Source organism: Phoenix dactylifera, chromosome 8, assembly GCF_009389715.1.
Source record: "Phoenix dactylifera cultivar Barhee BC4 chromosome 8, palm_55x_up_171113_PBpolish2nd_filt_p, whole genome shotgun sequence".
In the NCBI taxonomy this organism is placed as follows: Eukaryota; Viridiplantae; Streptophyta; class Magnoliopsida; order Arecales; family Arecaceae; genus Phoenix; species Phoenix dactylifera.
This window is the reverse complement of record NC_052399.1, coordinates 1,535,276-1,552,443: the sequence shown is the minus strand read 5'-3', so window position 1 is coordinate 1,552,443 and position 17,168 is coordinate 1,535,276. Positions and strand designations below refer to the sequence as shown.

The 17,168-nt window shown below is 39.3% G+C and overlaps 1 protein-coding gene across 1 annotated transcript; it reads left to right on the top strand.

Annotated features, from left to right (window-relative positions):
- Window positions 1-15,721: 15,721 nt before the first annotated feature.
- On the top strand, window positions 15,722-16,846 carry LOC103722897 (transcription factor HEC2-like). Its single transcript, XM_008813622.3, has one exon. It carries the CDS (start codon window positions 15,906-15,908, stop codon window positions 16,602-16,604), a length of 699 nt encoding a protein of 232 aa, XP_008811844.1. The 5' UTR covers window positions 15,722-15,905; the 3' UTR covers window positions 16,605-16,846.
- The last annotated feature ends 322 nt before the right edge of the window (window positions 16,847-17,168 follow it).

The following is a 17,168-nucleotide window of genomic DNA, read 5'->3' as shown; positions in this document are numbered from 1 at the left end:
GCAATTATCAACCGGTGCTATCGGGACGTCGAACCTAACGAGAAAGCGTTTCAGAGCCACAGAGTTGTGGGGTCCATGGTGACGCAGCGCGGTGGGTTTTTTTCTGGGTACGATGTTGCGAAAAATCAAGGGGAAAAAAGGAAAAGGGTAGAGAGAGAGAGAGAGAGAGAGAGAGGGGTAAAAAGAGAAGATTCGGGACGCGAGAGAGGCCAACTGTCGCTGCAGCGCCAACGAGGATGATGTTAGCTGCCGGGATGTATTTATTTTTTTCAAAAAAGAAAAAAAGGCAAGGAAAAGGGTTGGGGGGGGGGAGGGAGTCATCGGCTCTATTATCGGCTATCGCCAGGCTGGGGCGGCACGCGCGAGGCATGAAGGCAGAGCCATCCATCCGAACGTACCGCATAAAACTCTTGTGCGGAATATTTATCTGCCGTCGATTTCCAGCACTGTCGCAACGCGTCAGAGATTTTGGTATCCCGCATAGAGATTCAATAGGGACTTTGAAGGATTGGGATAAGGTAGAAACCTGGTCGGGCCGGCCAGCTATGCTTCCGTCCTTCGCGTGCAGGTCGTTTTGTTTCAGACGGAAGCAATATTTTTGGATTTTTTTTTTCCTATTTTTGGATCGAGGGTTTGACTCTCACAGATGTAGATGAGGAGGTAAACATTTTTGAGTTTTTGACTGGATCGGCCTGCAGTCATAAATATTTTTTTTTCCAGTTTTCTTGCTTTCTTTTTTGTTTGGCACATTAGAAGTCTAATGGGGATGGATTATATCTCCGCCATCTAAGCACGAACTATAAAAAATGTCATAAAAAAGTATTGGGAGAACTCTTTTTTTCAAAAAATATTAGATCTATTCTAACTTAGCCATTGGAGGGTCTTTGCCGAAATTTCCGGCCAAAACTTTGTGTAGGTATCCTGGAGCGTAGGAGATGATCCTCTTTCTCCGTCCAGTACTGCGTCTTCTCGGCTTCCTCCGGCATGGTCACCCTCAAGCCAGATTTCAACTCCAACAAAGTCCGCACGTGCCGGGTCCTAAGGCCAGGTTGGAGATTGCTGGTCTAGGCTGCGAGGAGAAGATGGTAACTTATTATTCAAGAATTTCATCCTATTCTAGCCACGTAGAATACTGGCAGGAGTGTCCTCAAGCCACATGAAGCATAGAGTGGAAAAATCAAGGTTCCGTTTGATCCAAGGAAAAAACTTCGAGACTTGCCGGTCACCTGAGTGTGACCCTCTGTGCCGTACCAATCCGTCGATTGACGCTGTAAAGGGCGAGGAAGCAAGTGGCGCTCGAAAGCAATACTTTTTGATCCATTCCTACGCGGCAGTCAGCTCAGCTATGGAGGGCAAGGCAACATAGAGATGCCATGCACCATCGTCCATCGTATTGCCAATTTGTGGAGTAGGGACTGTTGCCGCCCGATTCTGTGCTGAGGTGGGCTGCCACGAGCTGAGCTGCGTATTGAGATCGGTGAGTGCCGGGGAGAATAGGAGATAGCTGAGGCCAACCAGCAAAAAGTCCAGGGCAACAGTGTGGAGAGGAGAAAATCTATGGAGAGGAGTCTCTCTGCGAGCTTACATGAGGATCCTTGGGTTAACCCTAGAATAGAATATGCGTCTGTTATTTGATTTGGCGCTATGTATCTTAGCTGTGTGGTAACGATCGGCTGCACATTAATAATGTCGTAATCGTCTCGTGCAAACAGCATGCGGCAGTAATCATGCTGATCATGCGCTAACCGCTACTTTGGTTTAACTGTTAGTCTTTATCACTTCGAGCAAAGTGACACATTGGCCTGTGCCAAAATCATTCACCTTAGTTATGACCGAAGTTCAAGAGGTTGGTTTAGAGCTAGGTCAAAATGTCCAATATTTTCTGCATTGGAGACCATTTTAAGTTGAGTGGCAAGGAGAAAACCAGTGGTTGGACGATGTAAAACCGGACCCTCAGTGAATTGGGCCTTGTCCATTTGACCAACCCAATTGGAAAAGATTTGGCTAAGAAAAAATAAAAAAATAAATCGCACGTGCCAAGCACATGCAGAGAAGGAAGAAGACTCCTAATCCTTCCAATCTCATCGGATGGAACCAACCTAAGGGCAGATTGCAGCCTTCTCCGGCTCTATATAGGGCTCCTTCTCGTTGCCCTGATTTCCAAAATTTTTCTCCTCGAACACCGACCACTTTCGATGCCATTGCTGCTGCAAATCAACATCGGGAAGCGAGGTAAGCATCGAGAACCTTAATTGGCTTTTCTCTTCTTTTTCCATAGTCTTTGAAAGCCCTGATTTTGGCCGGTGATCGTTAGATTTTCTGTCAAAAATAGGTGCTCTATTTTCCCTTATTTTTTTTTGGATTTTCTCGATTTCATTCCTTCTTTTCGGCTAGTAACGCCGCCAGATCTCATATCCAAGGTCTTCCCCCAGTTCCTCATGATGCCTTGCAGCGGCGGCTGGGGCTCCGACTACTGAGAAGCCTCAGTTACACGATGTAAAGGGTAGAGACCACTATTTTTGGATAGGTTTCCGTTGTCGGCCGCCGGCCACTGACCATTAGTTGGCCAACTGTGGTTCCCCGGGCCTTCTGTCTTCCACTAGCAGCTACCTCTCCGCTTCACTAGTTAGAGAGGGAGCTCTGTTTACTCCTCTCTCTCTCATTCTCTCTCTTTTTCCCACTATTTCTCTCTTATTCTCCCTCATGTTTCTCTCTCTACAAAGTTTCTCTCTATCTGAACTTTCTCTCTCTAGGGTTGATTGGAACTGTAAGTATCACGCTCACTGATTTTTGGATCAACTTTGGTGAAGGGTTCTGAACTAAGATTGTCGAGCGGTGTGCCAGCTCCCACTCTGGCCCTCATCAAACACTATAAAATTTAATCATCCCTGATCTCTGTTGAACCATTTGTATCCTAGTTTGAGCCTGATTCGATGAAATATTGGACCACCGAAAAATACCGGGCACTCCTGCTTGGTCAATCCTATAAGAGTGCTAAAATTTTGAGTTTTTATTTTTAATAATTATAATAAAATTTTAATGAAAAATATAATTTCTGGATATTAAGCTCTAAAAAGGATTTTGGATTAATTGGATCTATCAATTGGATTGCATTCGCAAGATAAATAATGTGAACCTTTTTCTAGATTTATCAGAAATTTTAAATATTTTCTTAATTAAATTATTTTCGAATTATAAGCTTTATGCGCAGTATTTTATTATTATATGTGTCTTTTTTAAAAAAAAATTGTACAATTCTTAATTGAACGTATTGGATTGATTTAAATATCATATGATATTATGTATCTTATGGTTTCGAATACTGAATATGCTTTTAAAAAAAGAGTTTTGCTTTGAAACGGGTTTGGACTCGCAGTCAGACTATGTATTAATATCCCACCAGTGTAGGTTATGCGTTGGTATATCGACACCCTGGCAGTAGGGGTTATATGTTGGTATATCTATACCCTTCTAGTAGGAGTTATACGTTGGCATATCGACATCCTGCTCGTGAGAGTTATACGTTTGTATATCGATATCTTGCTAGTGGGAGTTATATGTTGGCATATCGACACCTTACCAGTGGGGATTATACGTTGGCACTTTGATTATTACTATTTTGATCCAGCCACAGTGTATAAATATGATCATAGTTCATGACTGCCTGGATGATCTTCATGCTTTGAAAGAAATTGATTTATAAACAAGATTTGAAATTTAAAATGACCGGATAGTGTATCGACTTTGTTTTAAATCGATATATTTTGCATTCTTAATTTCAGCATATTATTTTATTATTATTTTATGTTTAATTTATCTGGCTAAAGTGTATATTATTTACTAGGTTATTTAGATCATTATATGATTTTTTACTATTTTTATAAATTCGAAAAACTAGCTTGACTCGGAGATTTATCGTGAGAGAGTGACCCGAGACAAGATTTTGACATCGTTACTTAAACTAGATTTTTAGAGTTAATATAAGATTTTAAAATATTATTTAATTTTATAAATACTTAATTTTGTATTAGTTATTTAGAATAAAGTTTGAACGCTATCATTTAAATTTATTATGTTGTTTGTATATGATATCATGTTGAGATGTCTTACATGCTTATAGAGAAAGTTTTCTATGAGTATGCGGTGGTTGCAACGATTTCTGAATCGTGATATTAGGTCGGGGGCGCGATACGGAACCTCCAAAGGGTGGCGATGAATTTGGTTGAAAAGTCAGTCTGGTGAGCTCCCATCCAGTGTAGCATGCAATTGTCTCCGTTTTCTTCTGTTGAAACTGACAAGGTTTGGAGGTTGCTTGGTGAGACAAATGGTTGGCGAACCATGGCCAATGGAGGAGTATGCCCACCTAAGCATTATCTTGAGATGCAATCAATGGATTAAAGTACTAAGTAATCCCAATTATAATGTCAAGACACGATCTTGACATGACATGACAATTAAGTTTAGGACGGATGCAATTATCATGATGTGAGGACCGTGATGAATATTCTTGGGATATTATTTCAGTGTCAAGATTATGGTGGGATTCAGTGAATGGCTGAATGCTATGTGTGTGAACTGACATAATCTCTCTTCTCCTCTACAATTTATCCAATTTAGGTAGCATCTTCCAGTCTCCTATCCAGCCTGCCATTCAGTCCGAGAACTCGCTCAGCTTCTTCATCCAGTTGCTAAACTCCAGGCAGAGACCCACTTCGGATTCTACCCGAGACGAGACGAGACGAGAACCGCATGAACCCGGTGGGCCCGGACATTCATCGTCGAGAGAACCAAGCTACCACGAAAAGCTCCGACCAAAACTGGACCGTGCTGTCACTTTAACAACCAAAGAGAATTCCAGGATCAGCCATTCCCTTTTGTGGCCTCTCTGCTGATGTGAGTTATCTTTTCTTTTTCTTTTTTTTCTTTTTTTTCTTTTTTTTTGATACAAACGCTGCTTACACTAATTTTGCGTCGAAAAAGTAGAGTTCTCAATGCTGAAGAAATATCTGACTCCCGAGTCCAGAGGATATCCCACTAGTGTACTAGCCAGATATAATAGACCAAGTACGCAAAGGCAATACCCCGCCTAACAGTGCTCGACGACCGCACGGCTGCCCTCATGTGTCGTAGCAGGTCTCCAGCTGACTCAACTGACCTCGATTGTGGAATCAAGGCTCTTCTTCATATCTGTGTGGCTCGTGGGTAAACAAGCAGAACATGACTGACAGGCTCCACTGCATCAGGGCAATACACACACACCAAGAGGACCCTAACCCCCTCCTAGCCAATAAGCTCCTGGTTGGCAGACAATCCCGGGCCACTTTTTAAATAAACAAAGTCAATTGAGGGTGGACCCGCATCCTCCAAATCCATCCTGCGTCTATTCGTCTAATGGTCTCTCCTCTTACCACCTCCTGTAGATCTGTAGAGTGCACACTGGCCCTCCCTGTGGTCGCCTAAACCAGTCTATCCGTCAAGTCACCAAGAGGAATCAGAATGGCCAGGATCTGCTCCGCCAGCTACCCCCTGAACGCCTCCCTGATCTGCACCTCATCTCACTTGCCCTCACCAGGAATAAATAGGTCACATACTCTGGATTTGGCCAGCCATGTCGCATCAACCAACATCGGCAACCAAGTGAGGGGTTGCTCTATCAACCATCGATCCTCCAGAATGTTAATAGACTGCCCATTTCTGATAGCCCACCTGGTCGCCTCAAGCACGACTAGGGCTGATGTGACCTTCACCCATTAATGGGTCTCTTAATCCTTGCTCTCGAAGCTCGTCCCTATAAGTTCTATTTGTGCTATATTTCCATCAACTATACCAAAAAAAAAAAAAAATTACCTTGCGAGTCGAAAGCTTATTGGCTCAAACTAAATCGCAGTATATCTATGTATAATTGTGCTAGTCATATCTCATAAATTGTAGGGGAAAAAAAAAGACCATAATGTTTCTTCTAAATTTTTGCATATTTTGTTTTCTGATTTCTACGCATGTATTTACACTAGCTCGATATAATAAATTCGATTAACTAAAAAAAAACTATGATGGATTATGAGTCAATACATATTAATAATTTATCATAAATTGGTTTTTAATAAACTGATAGCTTTCTTAGGAAAAAAATTGCTTTAGGGCAACCGCGCGTGTCGCGCCAAACCTCATGCATCATATCAATATTCCCAAGCCATGAACATGCTAGGGTGAACTTTTCATGCGACTTAGCGGCTACCAAACGTTACTTGGCACGTAAATTTCCTATGATGCATTCATCTTCTTGCTCGAGCTCATGCCATGCTTGATATAGCCATTTCTGAGTCAATCGAAAGCCAGTGCATCACGCAAATCATATGCACCATAATATCATATCAATCCTATCACGCCATGCACAGGGCAGGAGGAACTTTTCATGCGACTTAGCAACCACTGCCTGCCATTACTTGGCATGCAAATTTCATGTAATATATTCTTCTTGAAAATTTTATCACTAAAAGTTAAAACTTATTGAAATTCTTAAATTCTGAAGCTGTATGGGAGTTGCAGTACAAGTGTTGGAAAAATGAAGTCATAGAGTGAACTGCTTCTTTGGTGATCCAATAAGTATTATGAAGATCGATTCTGTTATTATCTTTGTAGTGTTTAACCCCAACTTTCTACTAGTCTAAACAGATTTAGCTGGCGCTTTTTTCTTTGAACGAGCTGTTTTAATTAAAAAGATAGAGCTATTCCAACTTCAGAATATCCCATATTTGAAATTTTGTTCTATAATATGATCCTGATAAAGGATCTTTGCATTCAGATATATATGATTTGAACATTCGATCTTAACTTGGCGAGTTTGGTCGTCTCAGAGTTGTCTTGGCATTAGCCCGGTGCCCGGGCTAAATTTAGTCTCCAAAATTACTTCTATCATTGGATGCTTGATAGAGTTAGGCATAATCAGCCAAAACATCTCAAGCCAAGATGGTTTCATTCTATTATGCCCAACGAATCTGGGTATTTCAACTGGGCAAACTTAGCTAATTTTTATCTCTGAATGTTGGCCCACTATGGCATAGTTGGATCATGGGCCGGGCTTGAGCACAAAAATTGCTAAATTTGAAATAGACCCGGCCCGAATCCCGACTAATAACTAATACATTTTAGGCCTGAGGCCGGCCCATAATTGACTCTAATTGTGACATGAAGCCAAAATAAAAAGTACTTGGTTCAGAGCTTTACAACAAAATTATATTCTGGTCTTAGACTCCAAGGAAAACCTAAATTCACTCATTTCAGATCCTAAAGGTCCTTTAATAAGTTCATGAAAAATAAACAATTTATGGAATCCAAAATGCAGTACAAGGCCATATGCACCAATGGCATGCCCTAAACATGGAAAAAAAGCCCAAAAGAATGTTGTTGCACATGAATTAGAAATCACCTTGATCATATTTGATCTTCGATCCAAGTATCAGAATTGTCTTGCTAGATACCATGTAACACACACAACCTTTGCTTGGAAGTTGGAAATTGCTTTATATCCTACCTCACCCTCCCTTGATTCGGGTGATTAGTGCTCTGGATTCTCAACCTTTTTGTTGCACCCAACCAGCTTAAAAGTGAGCGTCAGAGCTGGCTTATACATTGACCACGGCAATTTCCAGCACCATTGCTTACCTACATTCAATGGATGATTTATTGTCACATCGGTAGGCAAGTAATTTCTCAAGCTATTGCTGGTAGGTTCAGCTGGAAAATAATGCAACTCAAATCAAATGATTTAGGCTAAATTACCAGGAACCGATATCTGGCTCGATTACAATAACTCTAATCCAATCCAATCCGACTAATATTCTGGTCAATCCATCTCAAACTGTATAGAGTCCATAACCCAACCTAAACATGACTCGGATCAATTTAGATTAGGAGGGATCATGTTGGTTCCGGTCAAGCTCGATTAGATCAGGTTGAGCTTCATCGGCTTGTCTTTAGAAGGATAGAAGCTGGAAAATAGTTGCTCAGACAGCAGGTAAGAAATAGGCCAAGTTTTAGCTGGTTGGGCTTAATCAACCCTTATCTTGAACAACCTAAATATTGTAGATGGACTTTCCAATCACTAACCCACATCAACACTTCGGATTGAACCGGCCCAAGGCATTTACCTGACTGTTGTTTAATTCCATATCTGCAAGCATGCAGATCGCCTGAACTAATTCAGAACTAACATTAGTATGAGATTGTGAGAGTTGAAACTTTGTTTAATTCAAATCAAAGAGAACATGCACCCAAACATTTAGATTTTTCCAGGAAGTTTGATCGGAAATTATGTCCATGACTACACCGGAATGTTGTTCATCACTCCATCAACTTGCATGAACATGGGGCTGTACATTAGGATTTAATAGAAAGGAGAATTTGAGTAAACGAAAGCCAATATTTAGACGAAGTTAGGTGGCATTAGCTCCTCTTTTCTGCAATCAAAATGTTATTTATCATGTATACATTTTTTTTTTTCGGCATTTATGATCTATGCGATCGATACAAGGAAGTATATTTGGTGGGCTATGATTGGGAATAATATGCCTTTCTAGTTACCTTTTTTCAAAAATATCATAGGCAATTTATTTTTTTTCTCATATGTATCGATCAGAGGCAATATAATATAGACTACCAAAGGATCTTTCAATTTCAAACATGGATAGTCTTTTTTTAGCTGCCTCTATCAACATGCAAGCTTAATTAAATCTAAGAATAAAACGTAGGGATTATAGGAAAAGGAACAATTTTTTATACCAGCCAGGTTGATGATTGATATGCCTTTTGGAATTGCTTTGGTAGGTTCATATATTTTGAAATATCAATTAGCAACAAAGGTCCAATCTTCTCAATTGAAGGTACTCTCTCTAGCACTCCAAAATTTGTTAATAAGCTTTTCCTTCATTTTCTTTTTCTTCTATGTAATTAATACCATGCAGGCTTGTCCCCGATTCGGGAGTGCACAGGTGAAGGCGATGAAGCCCTCCGGCATTACCTATATGCACCTAACTTTCATGTTTTTCTAGTATAAATTTTTGAAGTATAGTCTACAAACATTTTTCCGACAATCCGGCGCTCTTTTGTGCAAGCACAAATCCTCTGTGGTGTATGAGCTGCACCATAGAGTATTGTACAACTATGGATAGCTGCTATCAGGAGATGAACGGCTATTAAATTAATAAGGCAGTCGATAAGCGCATACTATGTATATCATACATAACACACATTGTTTGATAACCGTACATCTTTTGATGGCGGTCATCCAAGGATGCACAACACTCTGTGATGTGCAGGCCACACTGTAAAAGATCAATTCTTGTTGCTTCAGTATATGTGTGTGTTTCCACAGTTTTTGAGCAGTATTTTTTTTCTTTTTTGTACACAGTTTATGTGTTTGAGCTAGGCTTTCAGATTCAGCATGATATGTTTTATTTGTGCACATAGTAGAATTTGCTATTACTTCTTCTATATTTAACACCACTCTCTTGAATAAGAGGAGGTTATGCATTTGAATTTGGGTAGTTTTTGCAAGGTGATATTGATATACAGTAAAGATGGAAAAACAAATTTGCATATCTGGTGTTACATGGTGTTTCCGAGTGCTGACACTAGTATGCTTGGCCACAAGGCAAACTAGCAAATAATGTCTCGAACTTGATAAATAATAATTAAGAACCATTCAAGATAAATAATAAATATTTAAATATAATTTAGTGAAACTCGATGAGAAGTGATGGGGTTATTGGGAAGAAAGGAGGGATTAGTTTAAATACGTGTTTATTAGGAAGGACATTTAGGATGTAAAGAGGGTTTTATATGACTCGAGTTTTTAATTAATTTAGGCCAGATCAGATTCAGGTCCAGTTCACATGCATTGTTTGTTAACTCAAATTAGACTTAGATGATACATGGAAGGGATGGGACCGACTGAATGAAAATATAAAACCTAAACTCAACGCAATTTCCTAATAAGTCTGAATTTTGACCTCATCCTAACCCGTAGGTTCTCTCAAATACGAATCTGGCTGGATCTAATCAGATAAGACCTAATCAAATCACAGATGGACCAACCTATGTGCATCCATATGTAAAATATCTTGCATTTATATATTATCAATAATTTTATATTTTCAGTCATTTTGTAAGAATGTAGTATAATACGATAATTGATGTTATAATTATAATATATAATATAGTATAGAAAAAGCTAATATATTAGAAATATCTTAATATGTGATATTATATTTATTTAATAATAAATAAATCTCAATCTCTAATATCAATCTTCCTCTTTCTATCCCACACCGTCTCATCCTAATTAGTGTTTAAAAATGTTTGAATGCATCTCTGTAAAGATATATGCACGACTTTGTTTTTTATGTAAAATGAATTTATTATATCAATATAGAATAAATACATCTATAAACATCAGAAAATAAAATATATGAAACTTAGAAGGGATATCTATCCCAGTCAGCCACAATGTAGATCCCATGTAATTAGCAACAAGATATGCACAACTTGAACACGAAAGCAAGAGGCCAAAATGACAAAAAGAAGTTGTTATATTATATTTGCATATGGTGTAAAAATATTTGTTACACAAGTGTAAAGATTAAAACCAACATTTTTATTATTGTTAGGAATGACTATTAATGAAGTTTAAACCATGCTACAAATTTCATAAAACCAATACCAAATTATTTTATTATAAAGCAAAATTCGACAGAGGAGTAACAACTTATAGGAAAAACGAAGCAACCAGAAAAAAAGCAAACGGTGTGCTGGATGACACGAGCAGCACAATGGATTGAAGCGAGCATCACAAAAAAACCATGGCCTTTCGTATCACTGTCCCCTCAAGAAAAATGAAAGATAACAGGCTTTTGGTAACTCAATTTCAAGTAAAAATTGAGCTTGCATGTCATTATATATACTCATAATAACGATACATGATTCTGTATATCATGATGATTACAAAAATATTACATTCAAATCTCAAATAAGAAATAATAGAAAAAGTTTTGGAGAATCATTTCTAAGTTTATAAAGATCTGAAGAACCATTTTGATTCTCTATAATCATAGAAGATTTTGTCGACTTCTTATCAAGTTGATGGAGATCCGAAGGATCAAACTGCTTTGGAGAATCAGTTTGATCTTCTGTATCAATATTCCAAATCAGGGTGATCTTCTGTATAATGTTTTTATCATCCTCATGCCATTGGGTAGTATGAAAACGATACCTTGCAACCCAAAAATCAAAGATCATATTAAATTCAAAGAGATGATATAAATGAGAAGGGGGGGGGGGAGAGAGAGGGAGGTGCTGGGGGACTGACTTTATCTCTGACTACTCCAAGTCCCGATAAGGGGAGGGAAAGAAAAGGCCAGAGTATTTTTCTTCTGCTACTTGCTTCCAAGGGTTAGGGTTCTTTTATGGCTTTCTTTTATTTCCTTCAGAGGTGCTAATATTATATGGGGTGGAGGAGGAGAGGATAAGGTGTGAAAGTGATGGCGAGGGGTAAGGAAATGAATAAAGAATGGGTAAGGGTGAAGCTGGAATCCATGGATCCATCCAATCCACGGTTCTTGGTAGCAGAGAACATGTCGCTTTATGGACACCATTTTCCCATTTGATCAAGTCATGGGCAGGAGAAGAGACTCTTCAAGAGGGGAAAGAGACGTCTCTCCAAAGCCTGGGAGGATTAAGGGTTTCTCTTTTGGACTGCAGCGGGGAGAGAAGGGTGGCAACAGCACCAGCCTCCTACCTAACCTGCAACTATTACACATGCATTGGAGGCTGCACCAAGCTTACTACCCCACTCCTTGCTCTTTGTAATTTAGTACTACGTTATCACTTTATTATTTTTATTACTCCAGAAAGAGAAACACTTTATTACTCGCATGGAATGCGCTTGCATGGATGAAAGCATAAAGGGGTGATGGACAAACACTTGCATGGAAAAGATTATGATCAGAAAGTTTGTTTTTTGCTTTGCTAGGACCGTGTGATATTTGATTTTTCTCTGTCTTCTCCTTTAAACAAGTGAAATATTCTACTCATTTCTTGGTCTTAGAATTGAACTGATTCTTTTAATTTCCATGGTGAGTCTAATCCATCAAAATGTTAGATAATGTCCTTCCTTGGCTCTGCCTTGATTATTTCTGGCTATAGGAAAAATAATGCATCAGTAATTTGTGATAATTCATTTTACATGGTTGCATTGTGAATTTGGTTAAAGGAGTGGATGGGCAATATACAGCAGCAAAATTACAATAATAACCAGATACAGGTTGCTTCCGTTAAGTTGTGAAACTTAAGCTACAAGAAGAAATTCTCTATGATAAGCGACACGGCAATGGCCCCATGGTGGCACCCTCTTCGTCTCTGATCCCATGCATGTGTGAAACTAGGAGGTGTTCCCCAAGGTGTTTGGCATGAATTTCCGTGTGAAAGATTGATGGTGCTCCTTCGGTTATTCTAAAATAAAACAAAAGGAAAATTCTCTATGAGTTTCATTGATCCCCTAGATTATTCTTCTTTTTTATTCAGACTCAGCATTCCCAACGAAAAGAAAAAAAAAAGAAAAAAATCTTCTCATTTATCCAGACTCTGTATACCCCCAACACAAAAAAAAAAAAAGACACACACACACACACACACACACACACAGAGAGAGAGAGAGAGAGAGAGAGAGAGAGAGAGAGAGAGAGAGAGAGAGAGAGGAAAACAATCCTTAGCCACAAATCTTCATGAGTCAAGTTTCGTGGTTAACAAATCTAAACATGAATAGGATCTCTTTCTTCCATTCTTGTCTCTTACATCTCCAAAATATATTTGATACTTGCTTAAAGTGTATGCATTACGTAGCATATGGCCTATATTCAATGATTTATTTGCAAGGAATTAATAATACTTGTTTGGCAATAATAGTTCTACATCTGATAGATTAAGAACTCTTGTTGTACTTATTTACTCTTTGTCCTATTTAATCAGATTTTTACAAAGAATCTTAACATGATAGCGGAGTCAACCGATCCTTCTTTATTATAGTTTAATTTGTGCCTCGGGCTCTCTACACGCATGTCTGGGTGTATGTATCAGAGGCAGATAGAGAACAGTCTATTCTAGCTTGATCCTTGGTCCTCACCGGTAACAATATCAACAAGATGCAGAAACAGGAATGAGACATTACTTTGTAAGTTAGTTCTTAGCAATGATCTTTTACTTTAACTCCCCTCCCATTACTTGGTTTTATGGCATACCTCTGAATTTCATAGAATTATAAAGCATGAAAAAAAATAGATACATAAATGGTGAATCAAATATGGCAAAGATTACCCCCCACCCACCCACCCACCAAAAAAAAAAAAAAAAACAGCAAAGACGAGACAAATTTTATGCCCAAAATCAACTCCTATCTTGTTCAAGTTTCTAGTGTTAAAACTATAGCATACGGCATCTAATGTTAAAATAGCCATTGCCATTACTCTCTTTATAGCATTGCTTCAACTCGAAATCAAAATTAATCCAAATAATCAGTGTACCACATAATCTATAGCTCCAGGATGAGTTAACCACTACTAGAACATATCAAAAGTTGAATGCCAAACCTATTCTTCACTATCGCAAGATCCAATGCATATTCAAAAGTTCAACAATGTTGGACCACTAATCCATCTGAGATTTTGGCAGTTGGTCCATGGCACCAGATCAAACTTTTGCTCCACAGACATATATAAAATATTCACTAGTGTTGGAGTTTTAAACATATAAAACTCTTCAGAAGAGAATTGTTGATTTCTAAAAAGACATGGCATTTCTAAAGCATTATCTATCTTCAGAAATCATTGTGTCTCCTTGATTATCAGATAGAATCTATAAATAGGCTCTAGATCTGGCATCCGGGAGCAATCAAACACATCTTGATCCCTCTCTCTCATTCACTAGTACTCTGTTTCCTCTTGAGAGTTTCTTTCATGGATAAAGATTTTCTGCTCTTAAAATTTTTCTACTTTTTATCATTGTCTTTACTAGACATATGAAGAAGTCGGCCGGGTCAAGCCTCTCCAGCGATTGTGCTTGTTAGAGGAGAATCGGTACCTTAGGGACAAGAGCGCCGTAGACTCGCATGTAGGAGGCGAATCAAATTCTTAGGACAATGTTGAACACACATCTCAATCCAAACAAAGTCTTTTCAATCTTCTGAATTTATTATTTTATATCCCAAATAGCAATTTTTAGGGGCATCATTAATTTGATTTCCAATGACTAGTTCATGTTTTCTTCCAGAGAGGAGACACCATAATTTAGTTTTGTAATAGGCTTTGGTGGCCGATGAAGTGGTGCAAGTGTCGCATGAGGAGCTCACATTGCATCTTCTGCTACCGTTCCTTCTTGAGAAATTTTGACAGCAGCCAGCTTTTATTTGAATAAAAACGAACTAGGAAGAATTACTTTGAAAAATAAAAGAAGATCGGAAACAAGAGGTGCAGAATGACCCCGAGACCCTTCGCTCCGGCCATTTAATTAACCCCCAACTCCCTCTTTTCGCCTGGGTTGTATTTATTAGCTGAAGGTAGGAAAAATATAAATTATTTGAGATCTTTTTCCTTTATCCAACTAATGATTGTTTCAACTAATTTCGGTAAAGAAATTAGCTAAAAATATTTCTCTATTCACAGTTTATTCACAATTATTTTACAATTTACTCAAAAATTTTAATTCATAAAATTATGAACCACAAATTATGATGCTATATGTGGTTATTGGCCGGTTGTTTTTGGTATTGTTTGTTGTCTTTACCTGCTTCTTGTCATTTTCTATTATTAAATTTTTAAATCTTATCTCCAGCCTAAAACTATATCTCTCATTTAATCTGGAGTAAACTACTCCATCTTGTCTAGGATAGTAATTTATTCTGCAATATAAAGGGACAGGAGAAAATTAATCCATATGAGTGCTTGAGCATATATATATATATATATATATATATATATATATATATATAGTTGATTGAGAAGTGCATGATGAGATCCGACGCTCTTATGTATCCAACCTTTCCAACTCATGGTGGGAGAAAGAGTGCAACATGCGAGAGGTGTTGGATCCTGTGCTGCAACTCCTCATCCACCGTCCCTCATATGATGTGATTTCAATATATGGTGATGTAAAACCATTGACATGGTAGCTTTCGTTGCTTGTTTGCATGCTGAAGTGATGAGACCCAAGAACTTATAACAAGTTCTCTACTTCGCTTTAGATATCCCTGGACTAGTTTGAAAGTTGAAAACTTAAAGGCTGTGGCCATTCCCCTGCTTCCTACCGACGCTGTAAAATTTTAGGGTAGGGATCAAGTTATTTTTATGAGCAGGAGGAGGAAAACGAAGGACGTCGAATTAACGAAACCCAAAGCCCACCAACTAAGGAGTAAATATATTAACAGATAAATAAATAAGATTAAGAAACAAATCTTTCTAAAACTAGAAAGGGGAAATCTTATATCATTCTATATGTTTTACAAAATGATTCTATATATATTATTTTAAAATTAGTTTTCAGACATGAATTGTTATATAAGGCTCCCTGCTGGACTGGTGCTGGGCTGGCGAGATAGGTAGATAGATAGAAAGATAAGAAAGATATCCTCCATCTTTTGCAGTCTTGTGTTATTCTTCTCTTTTTCTTTTTCCTTTTCCCTTTTCTTTAGGTCCCCCCCTATCCCCTCTGCAAGCCTCAAAGTCCACCATCCAACCCCCCCTCTTCCCATCACTTCCCTCATCCCTCTGCCATCAGTCCCTCAGCTTTCTAAGTTTTCTCTCTCTCACTCTCTCTCATTCCATCAATTTTTCTATCTCTTTCAAAAGTTACAGGAGGAACCAATGGATGTGGACTTCACAATTTCTCCTCCAGAGGCCCAGATGGACCTGATGGCCATGATGATGGGGATGGAGAAGCTGACCGAATCCTCGAAACCTCCACAGCCGTCGGCCGAGTTTGGCGATGGTCCCCCGCCAGCTTTCCACAATGCGCCTAACGACACCACTCCGCCCTCGTCAGTACTCGTCGGCGTGCCGTCTTCTGTGCCCTTCAGTGTAACCACCCCCCGTGACCCCGTGATCACTGATCCCGTGCTCCGCGACCCCTCCCAGGGCGACAGGCGAGCGTCGGTGGAGGCGATGAGGGAGATGATATTCCGCATCGCGGCGATGCAGCCCATCCACATCGACCCTGAGTCTGTGAAGCCGCCCAAGCGGCGGAACGTCAGGATATCGAAGGACCCGCAGAGCGTGGCGGCGAGGCGCCGGCGGGAGAGGATCAGCGAGAGGATCAGAATACTGCAGCGGCTCGTGCCCGGGGGAACCAAGATGGACACCGCATCGATGCTGGATGAGGCCATCCACTACATGAAGTTCCTCAAGGCTCAGGTGCAGTCGCTGGAGCGGGCAGCAGCCACGAGCCGCCCCGCTGGTGTTGGGACTAGCCTGGGGCTCTCCCCAGTCCTCGCAGGCTTCTCCAGTGGGAGCTACCCTTGCTTCGACAAGAGGTACGAGAAACCAGATCAGGGGTTCTTATGTTGATCCTCTTGAAATGAAATGGACTAATAAATTGATATTTCTGTTAATGATCCCATGTGGAGCATGGATGTCTCAGGGAAGTTCTGCTGAAAAGAGTTATGTCGTTTGAACCAAGAATTTCTCTCTCTCTCTCTCTCCCTCTCTGCCTCCTCCTGTCCTTCTTGTTCAACCTAATTCCTGTTGCTTACGCATTTGTAATTCTCCCTTATAATAACAGTAACAAGAGACGCTCTAGTTCATTATGACTGTGATGATTAAGTTTTTTTTTTTTTGTTGTTGTTGTTGGTGCATGAGTGCAAACCCGCTGCAGATCTTGCTAGTTACAGACAATTCTTAAAATAAGTTGACATGTTTCTTCTGATCATAAAATATAGGTTGATAACATGTGCATGTCATATTCTGCTAGCAATAATTACTGTACTTTCCTCTCTTTCTCTGTATCATTGCTAATATTTTATGTTATCCTACTCCTGACTGATTGATCTGTTGGATTCTTAACCTTCTGGTCTGTTCATTTCATTTACACCATCTCTCCCGATCGATAACATTCTCTTCCGCGGATTAGAA

Coding starts and splice junctions, on each gene's coding strand:
- LOC103722897 (XM_008813622.3), top strand. CDS start 15,906: ATGGATGTGGACTTCACAATTTCTCCTCCAGAGGCCCAGATGGACCTG.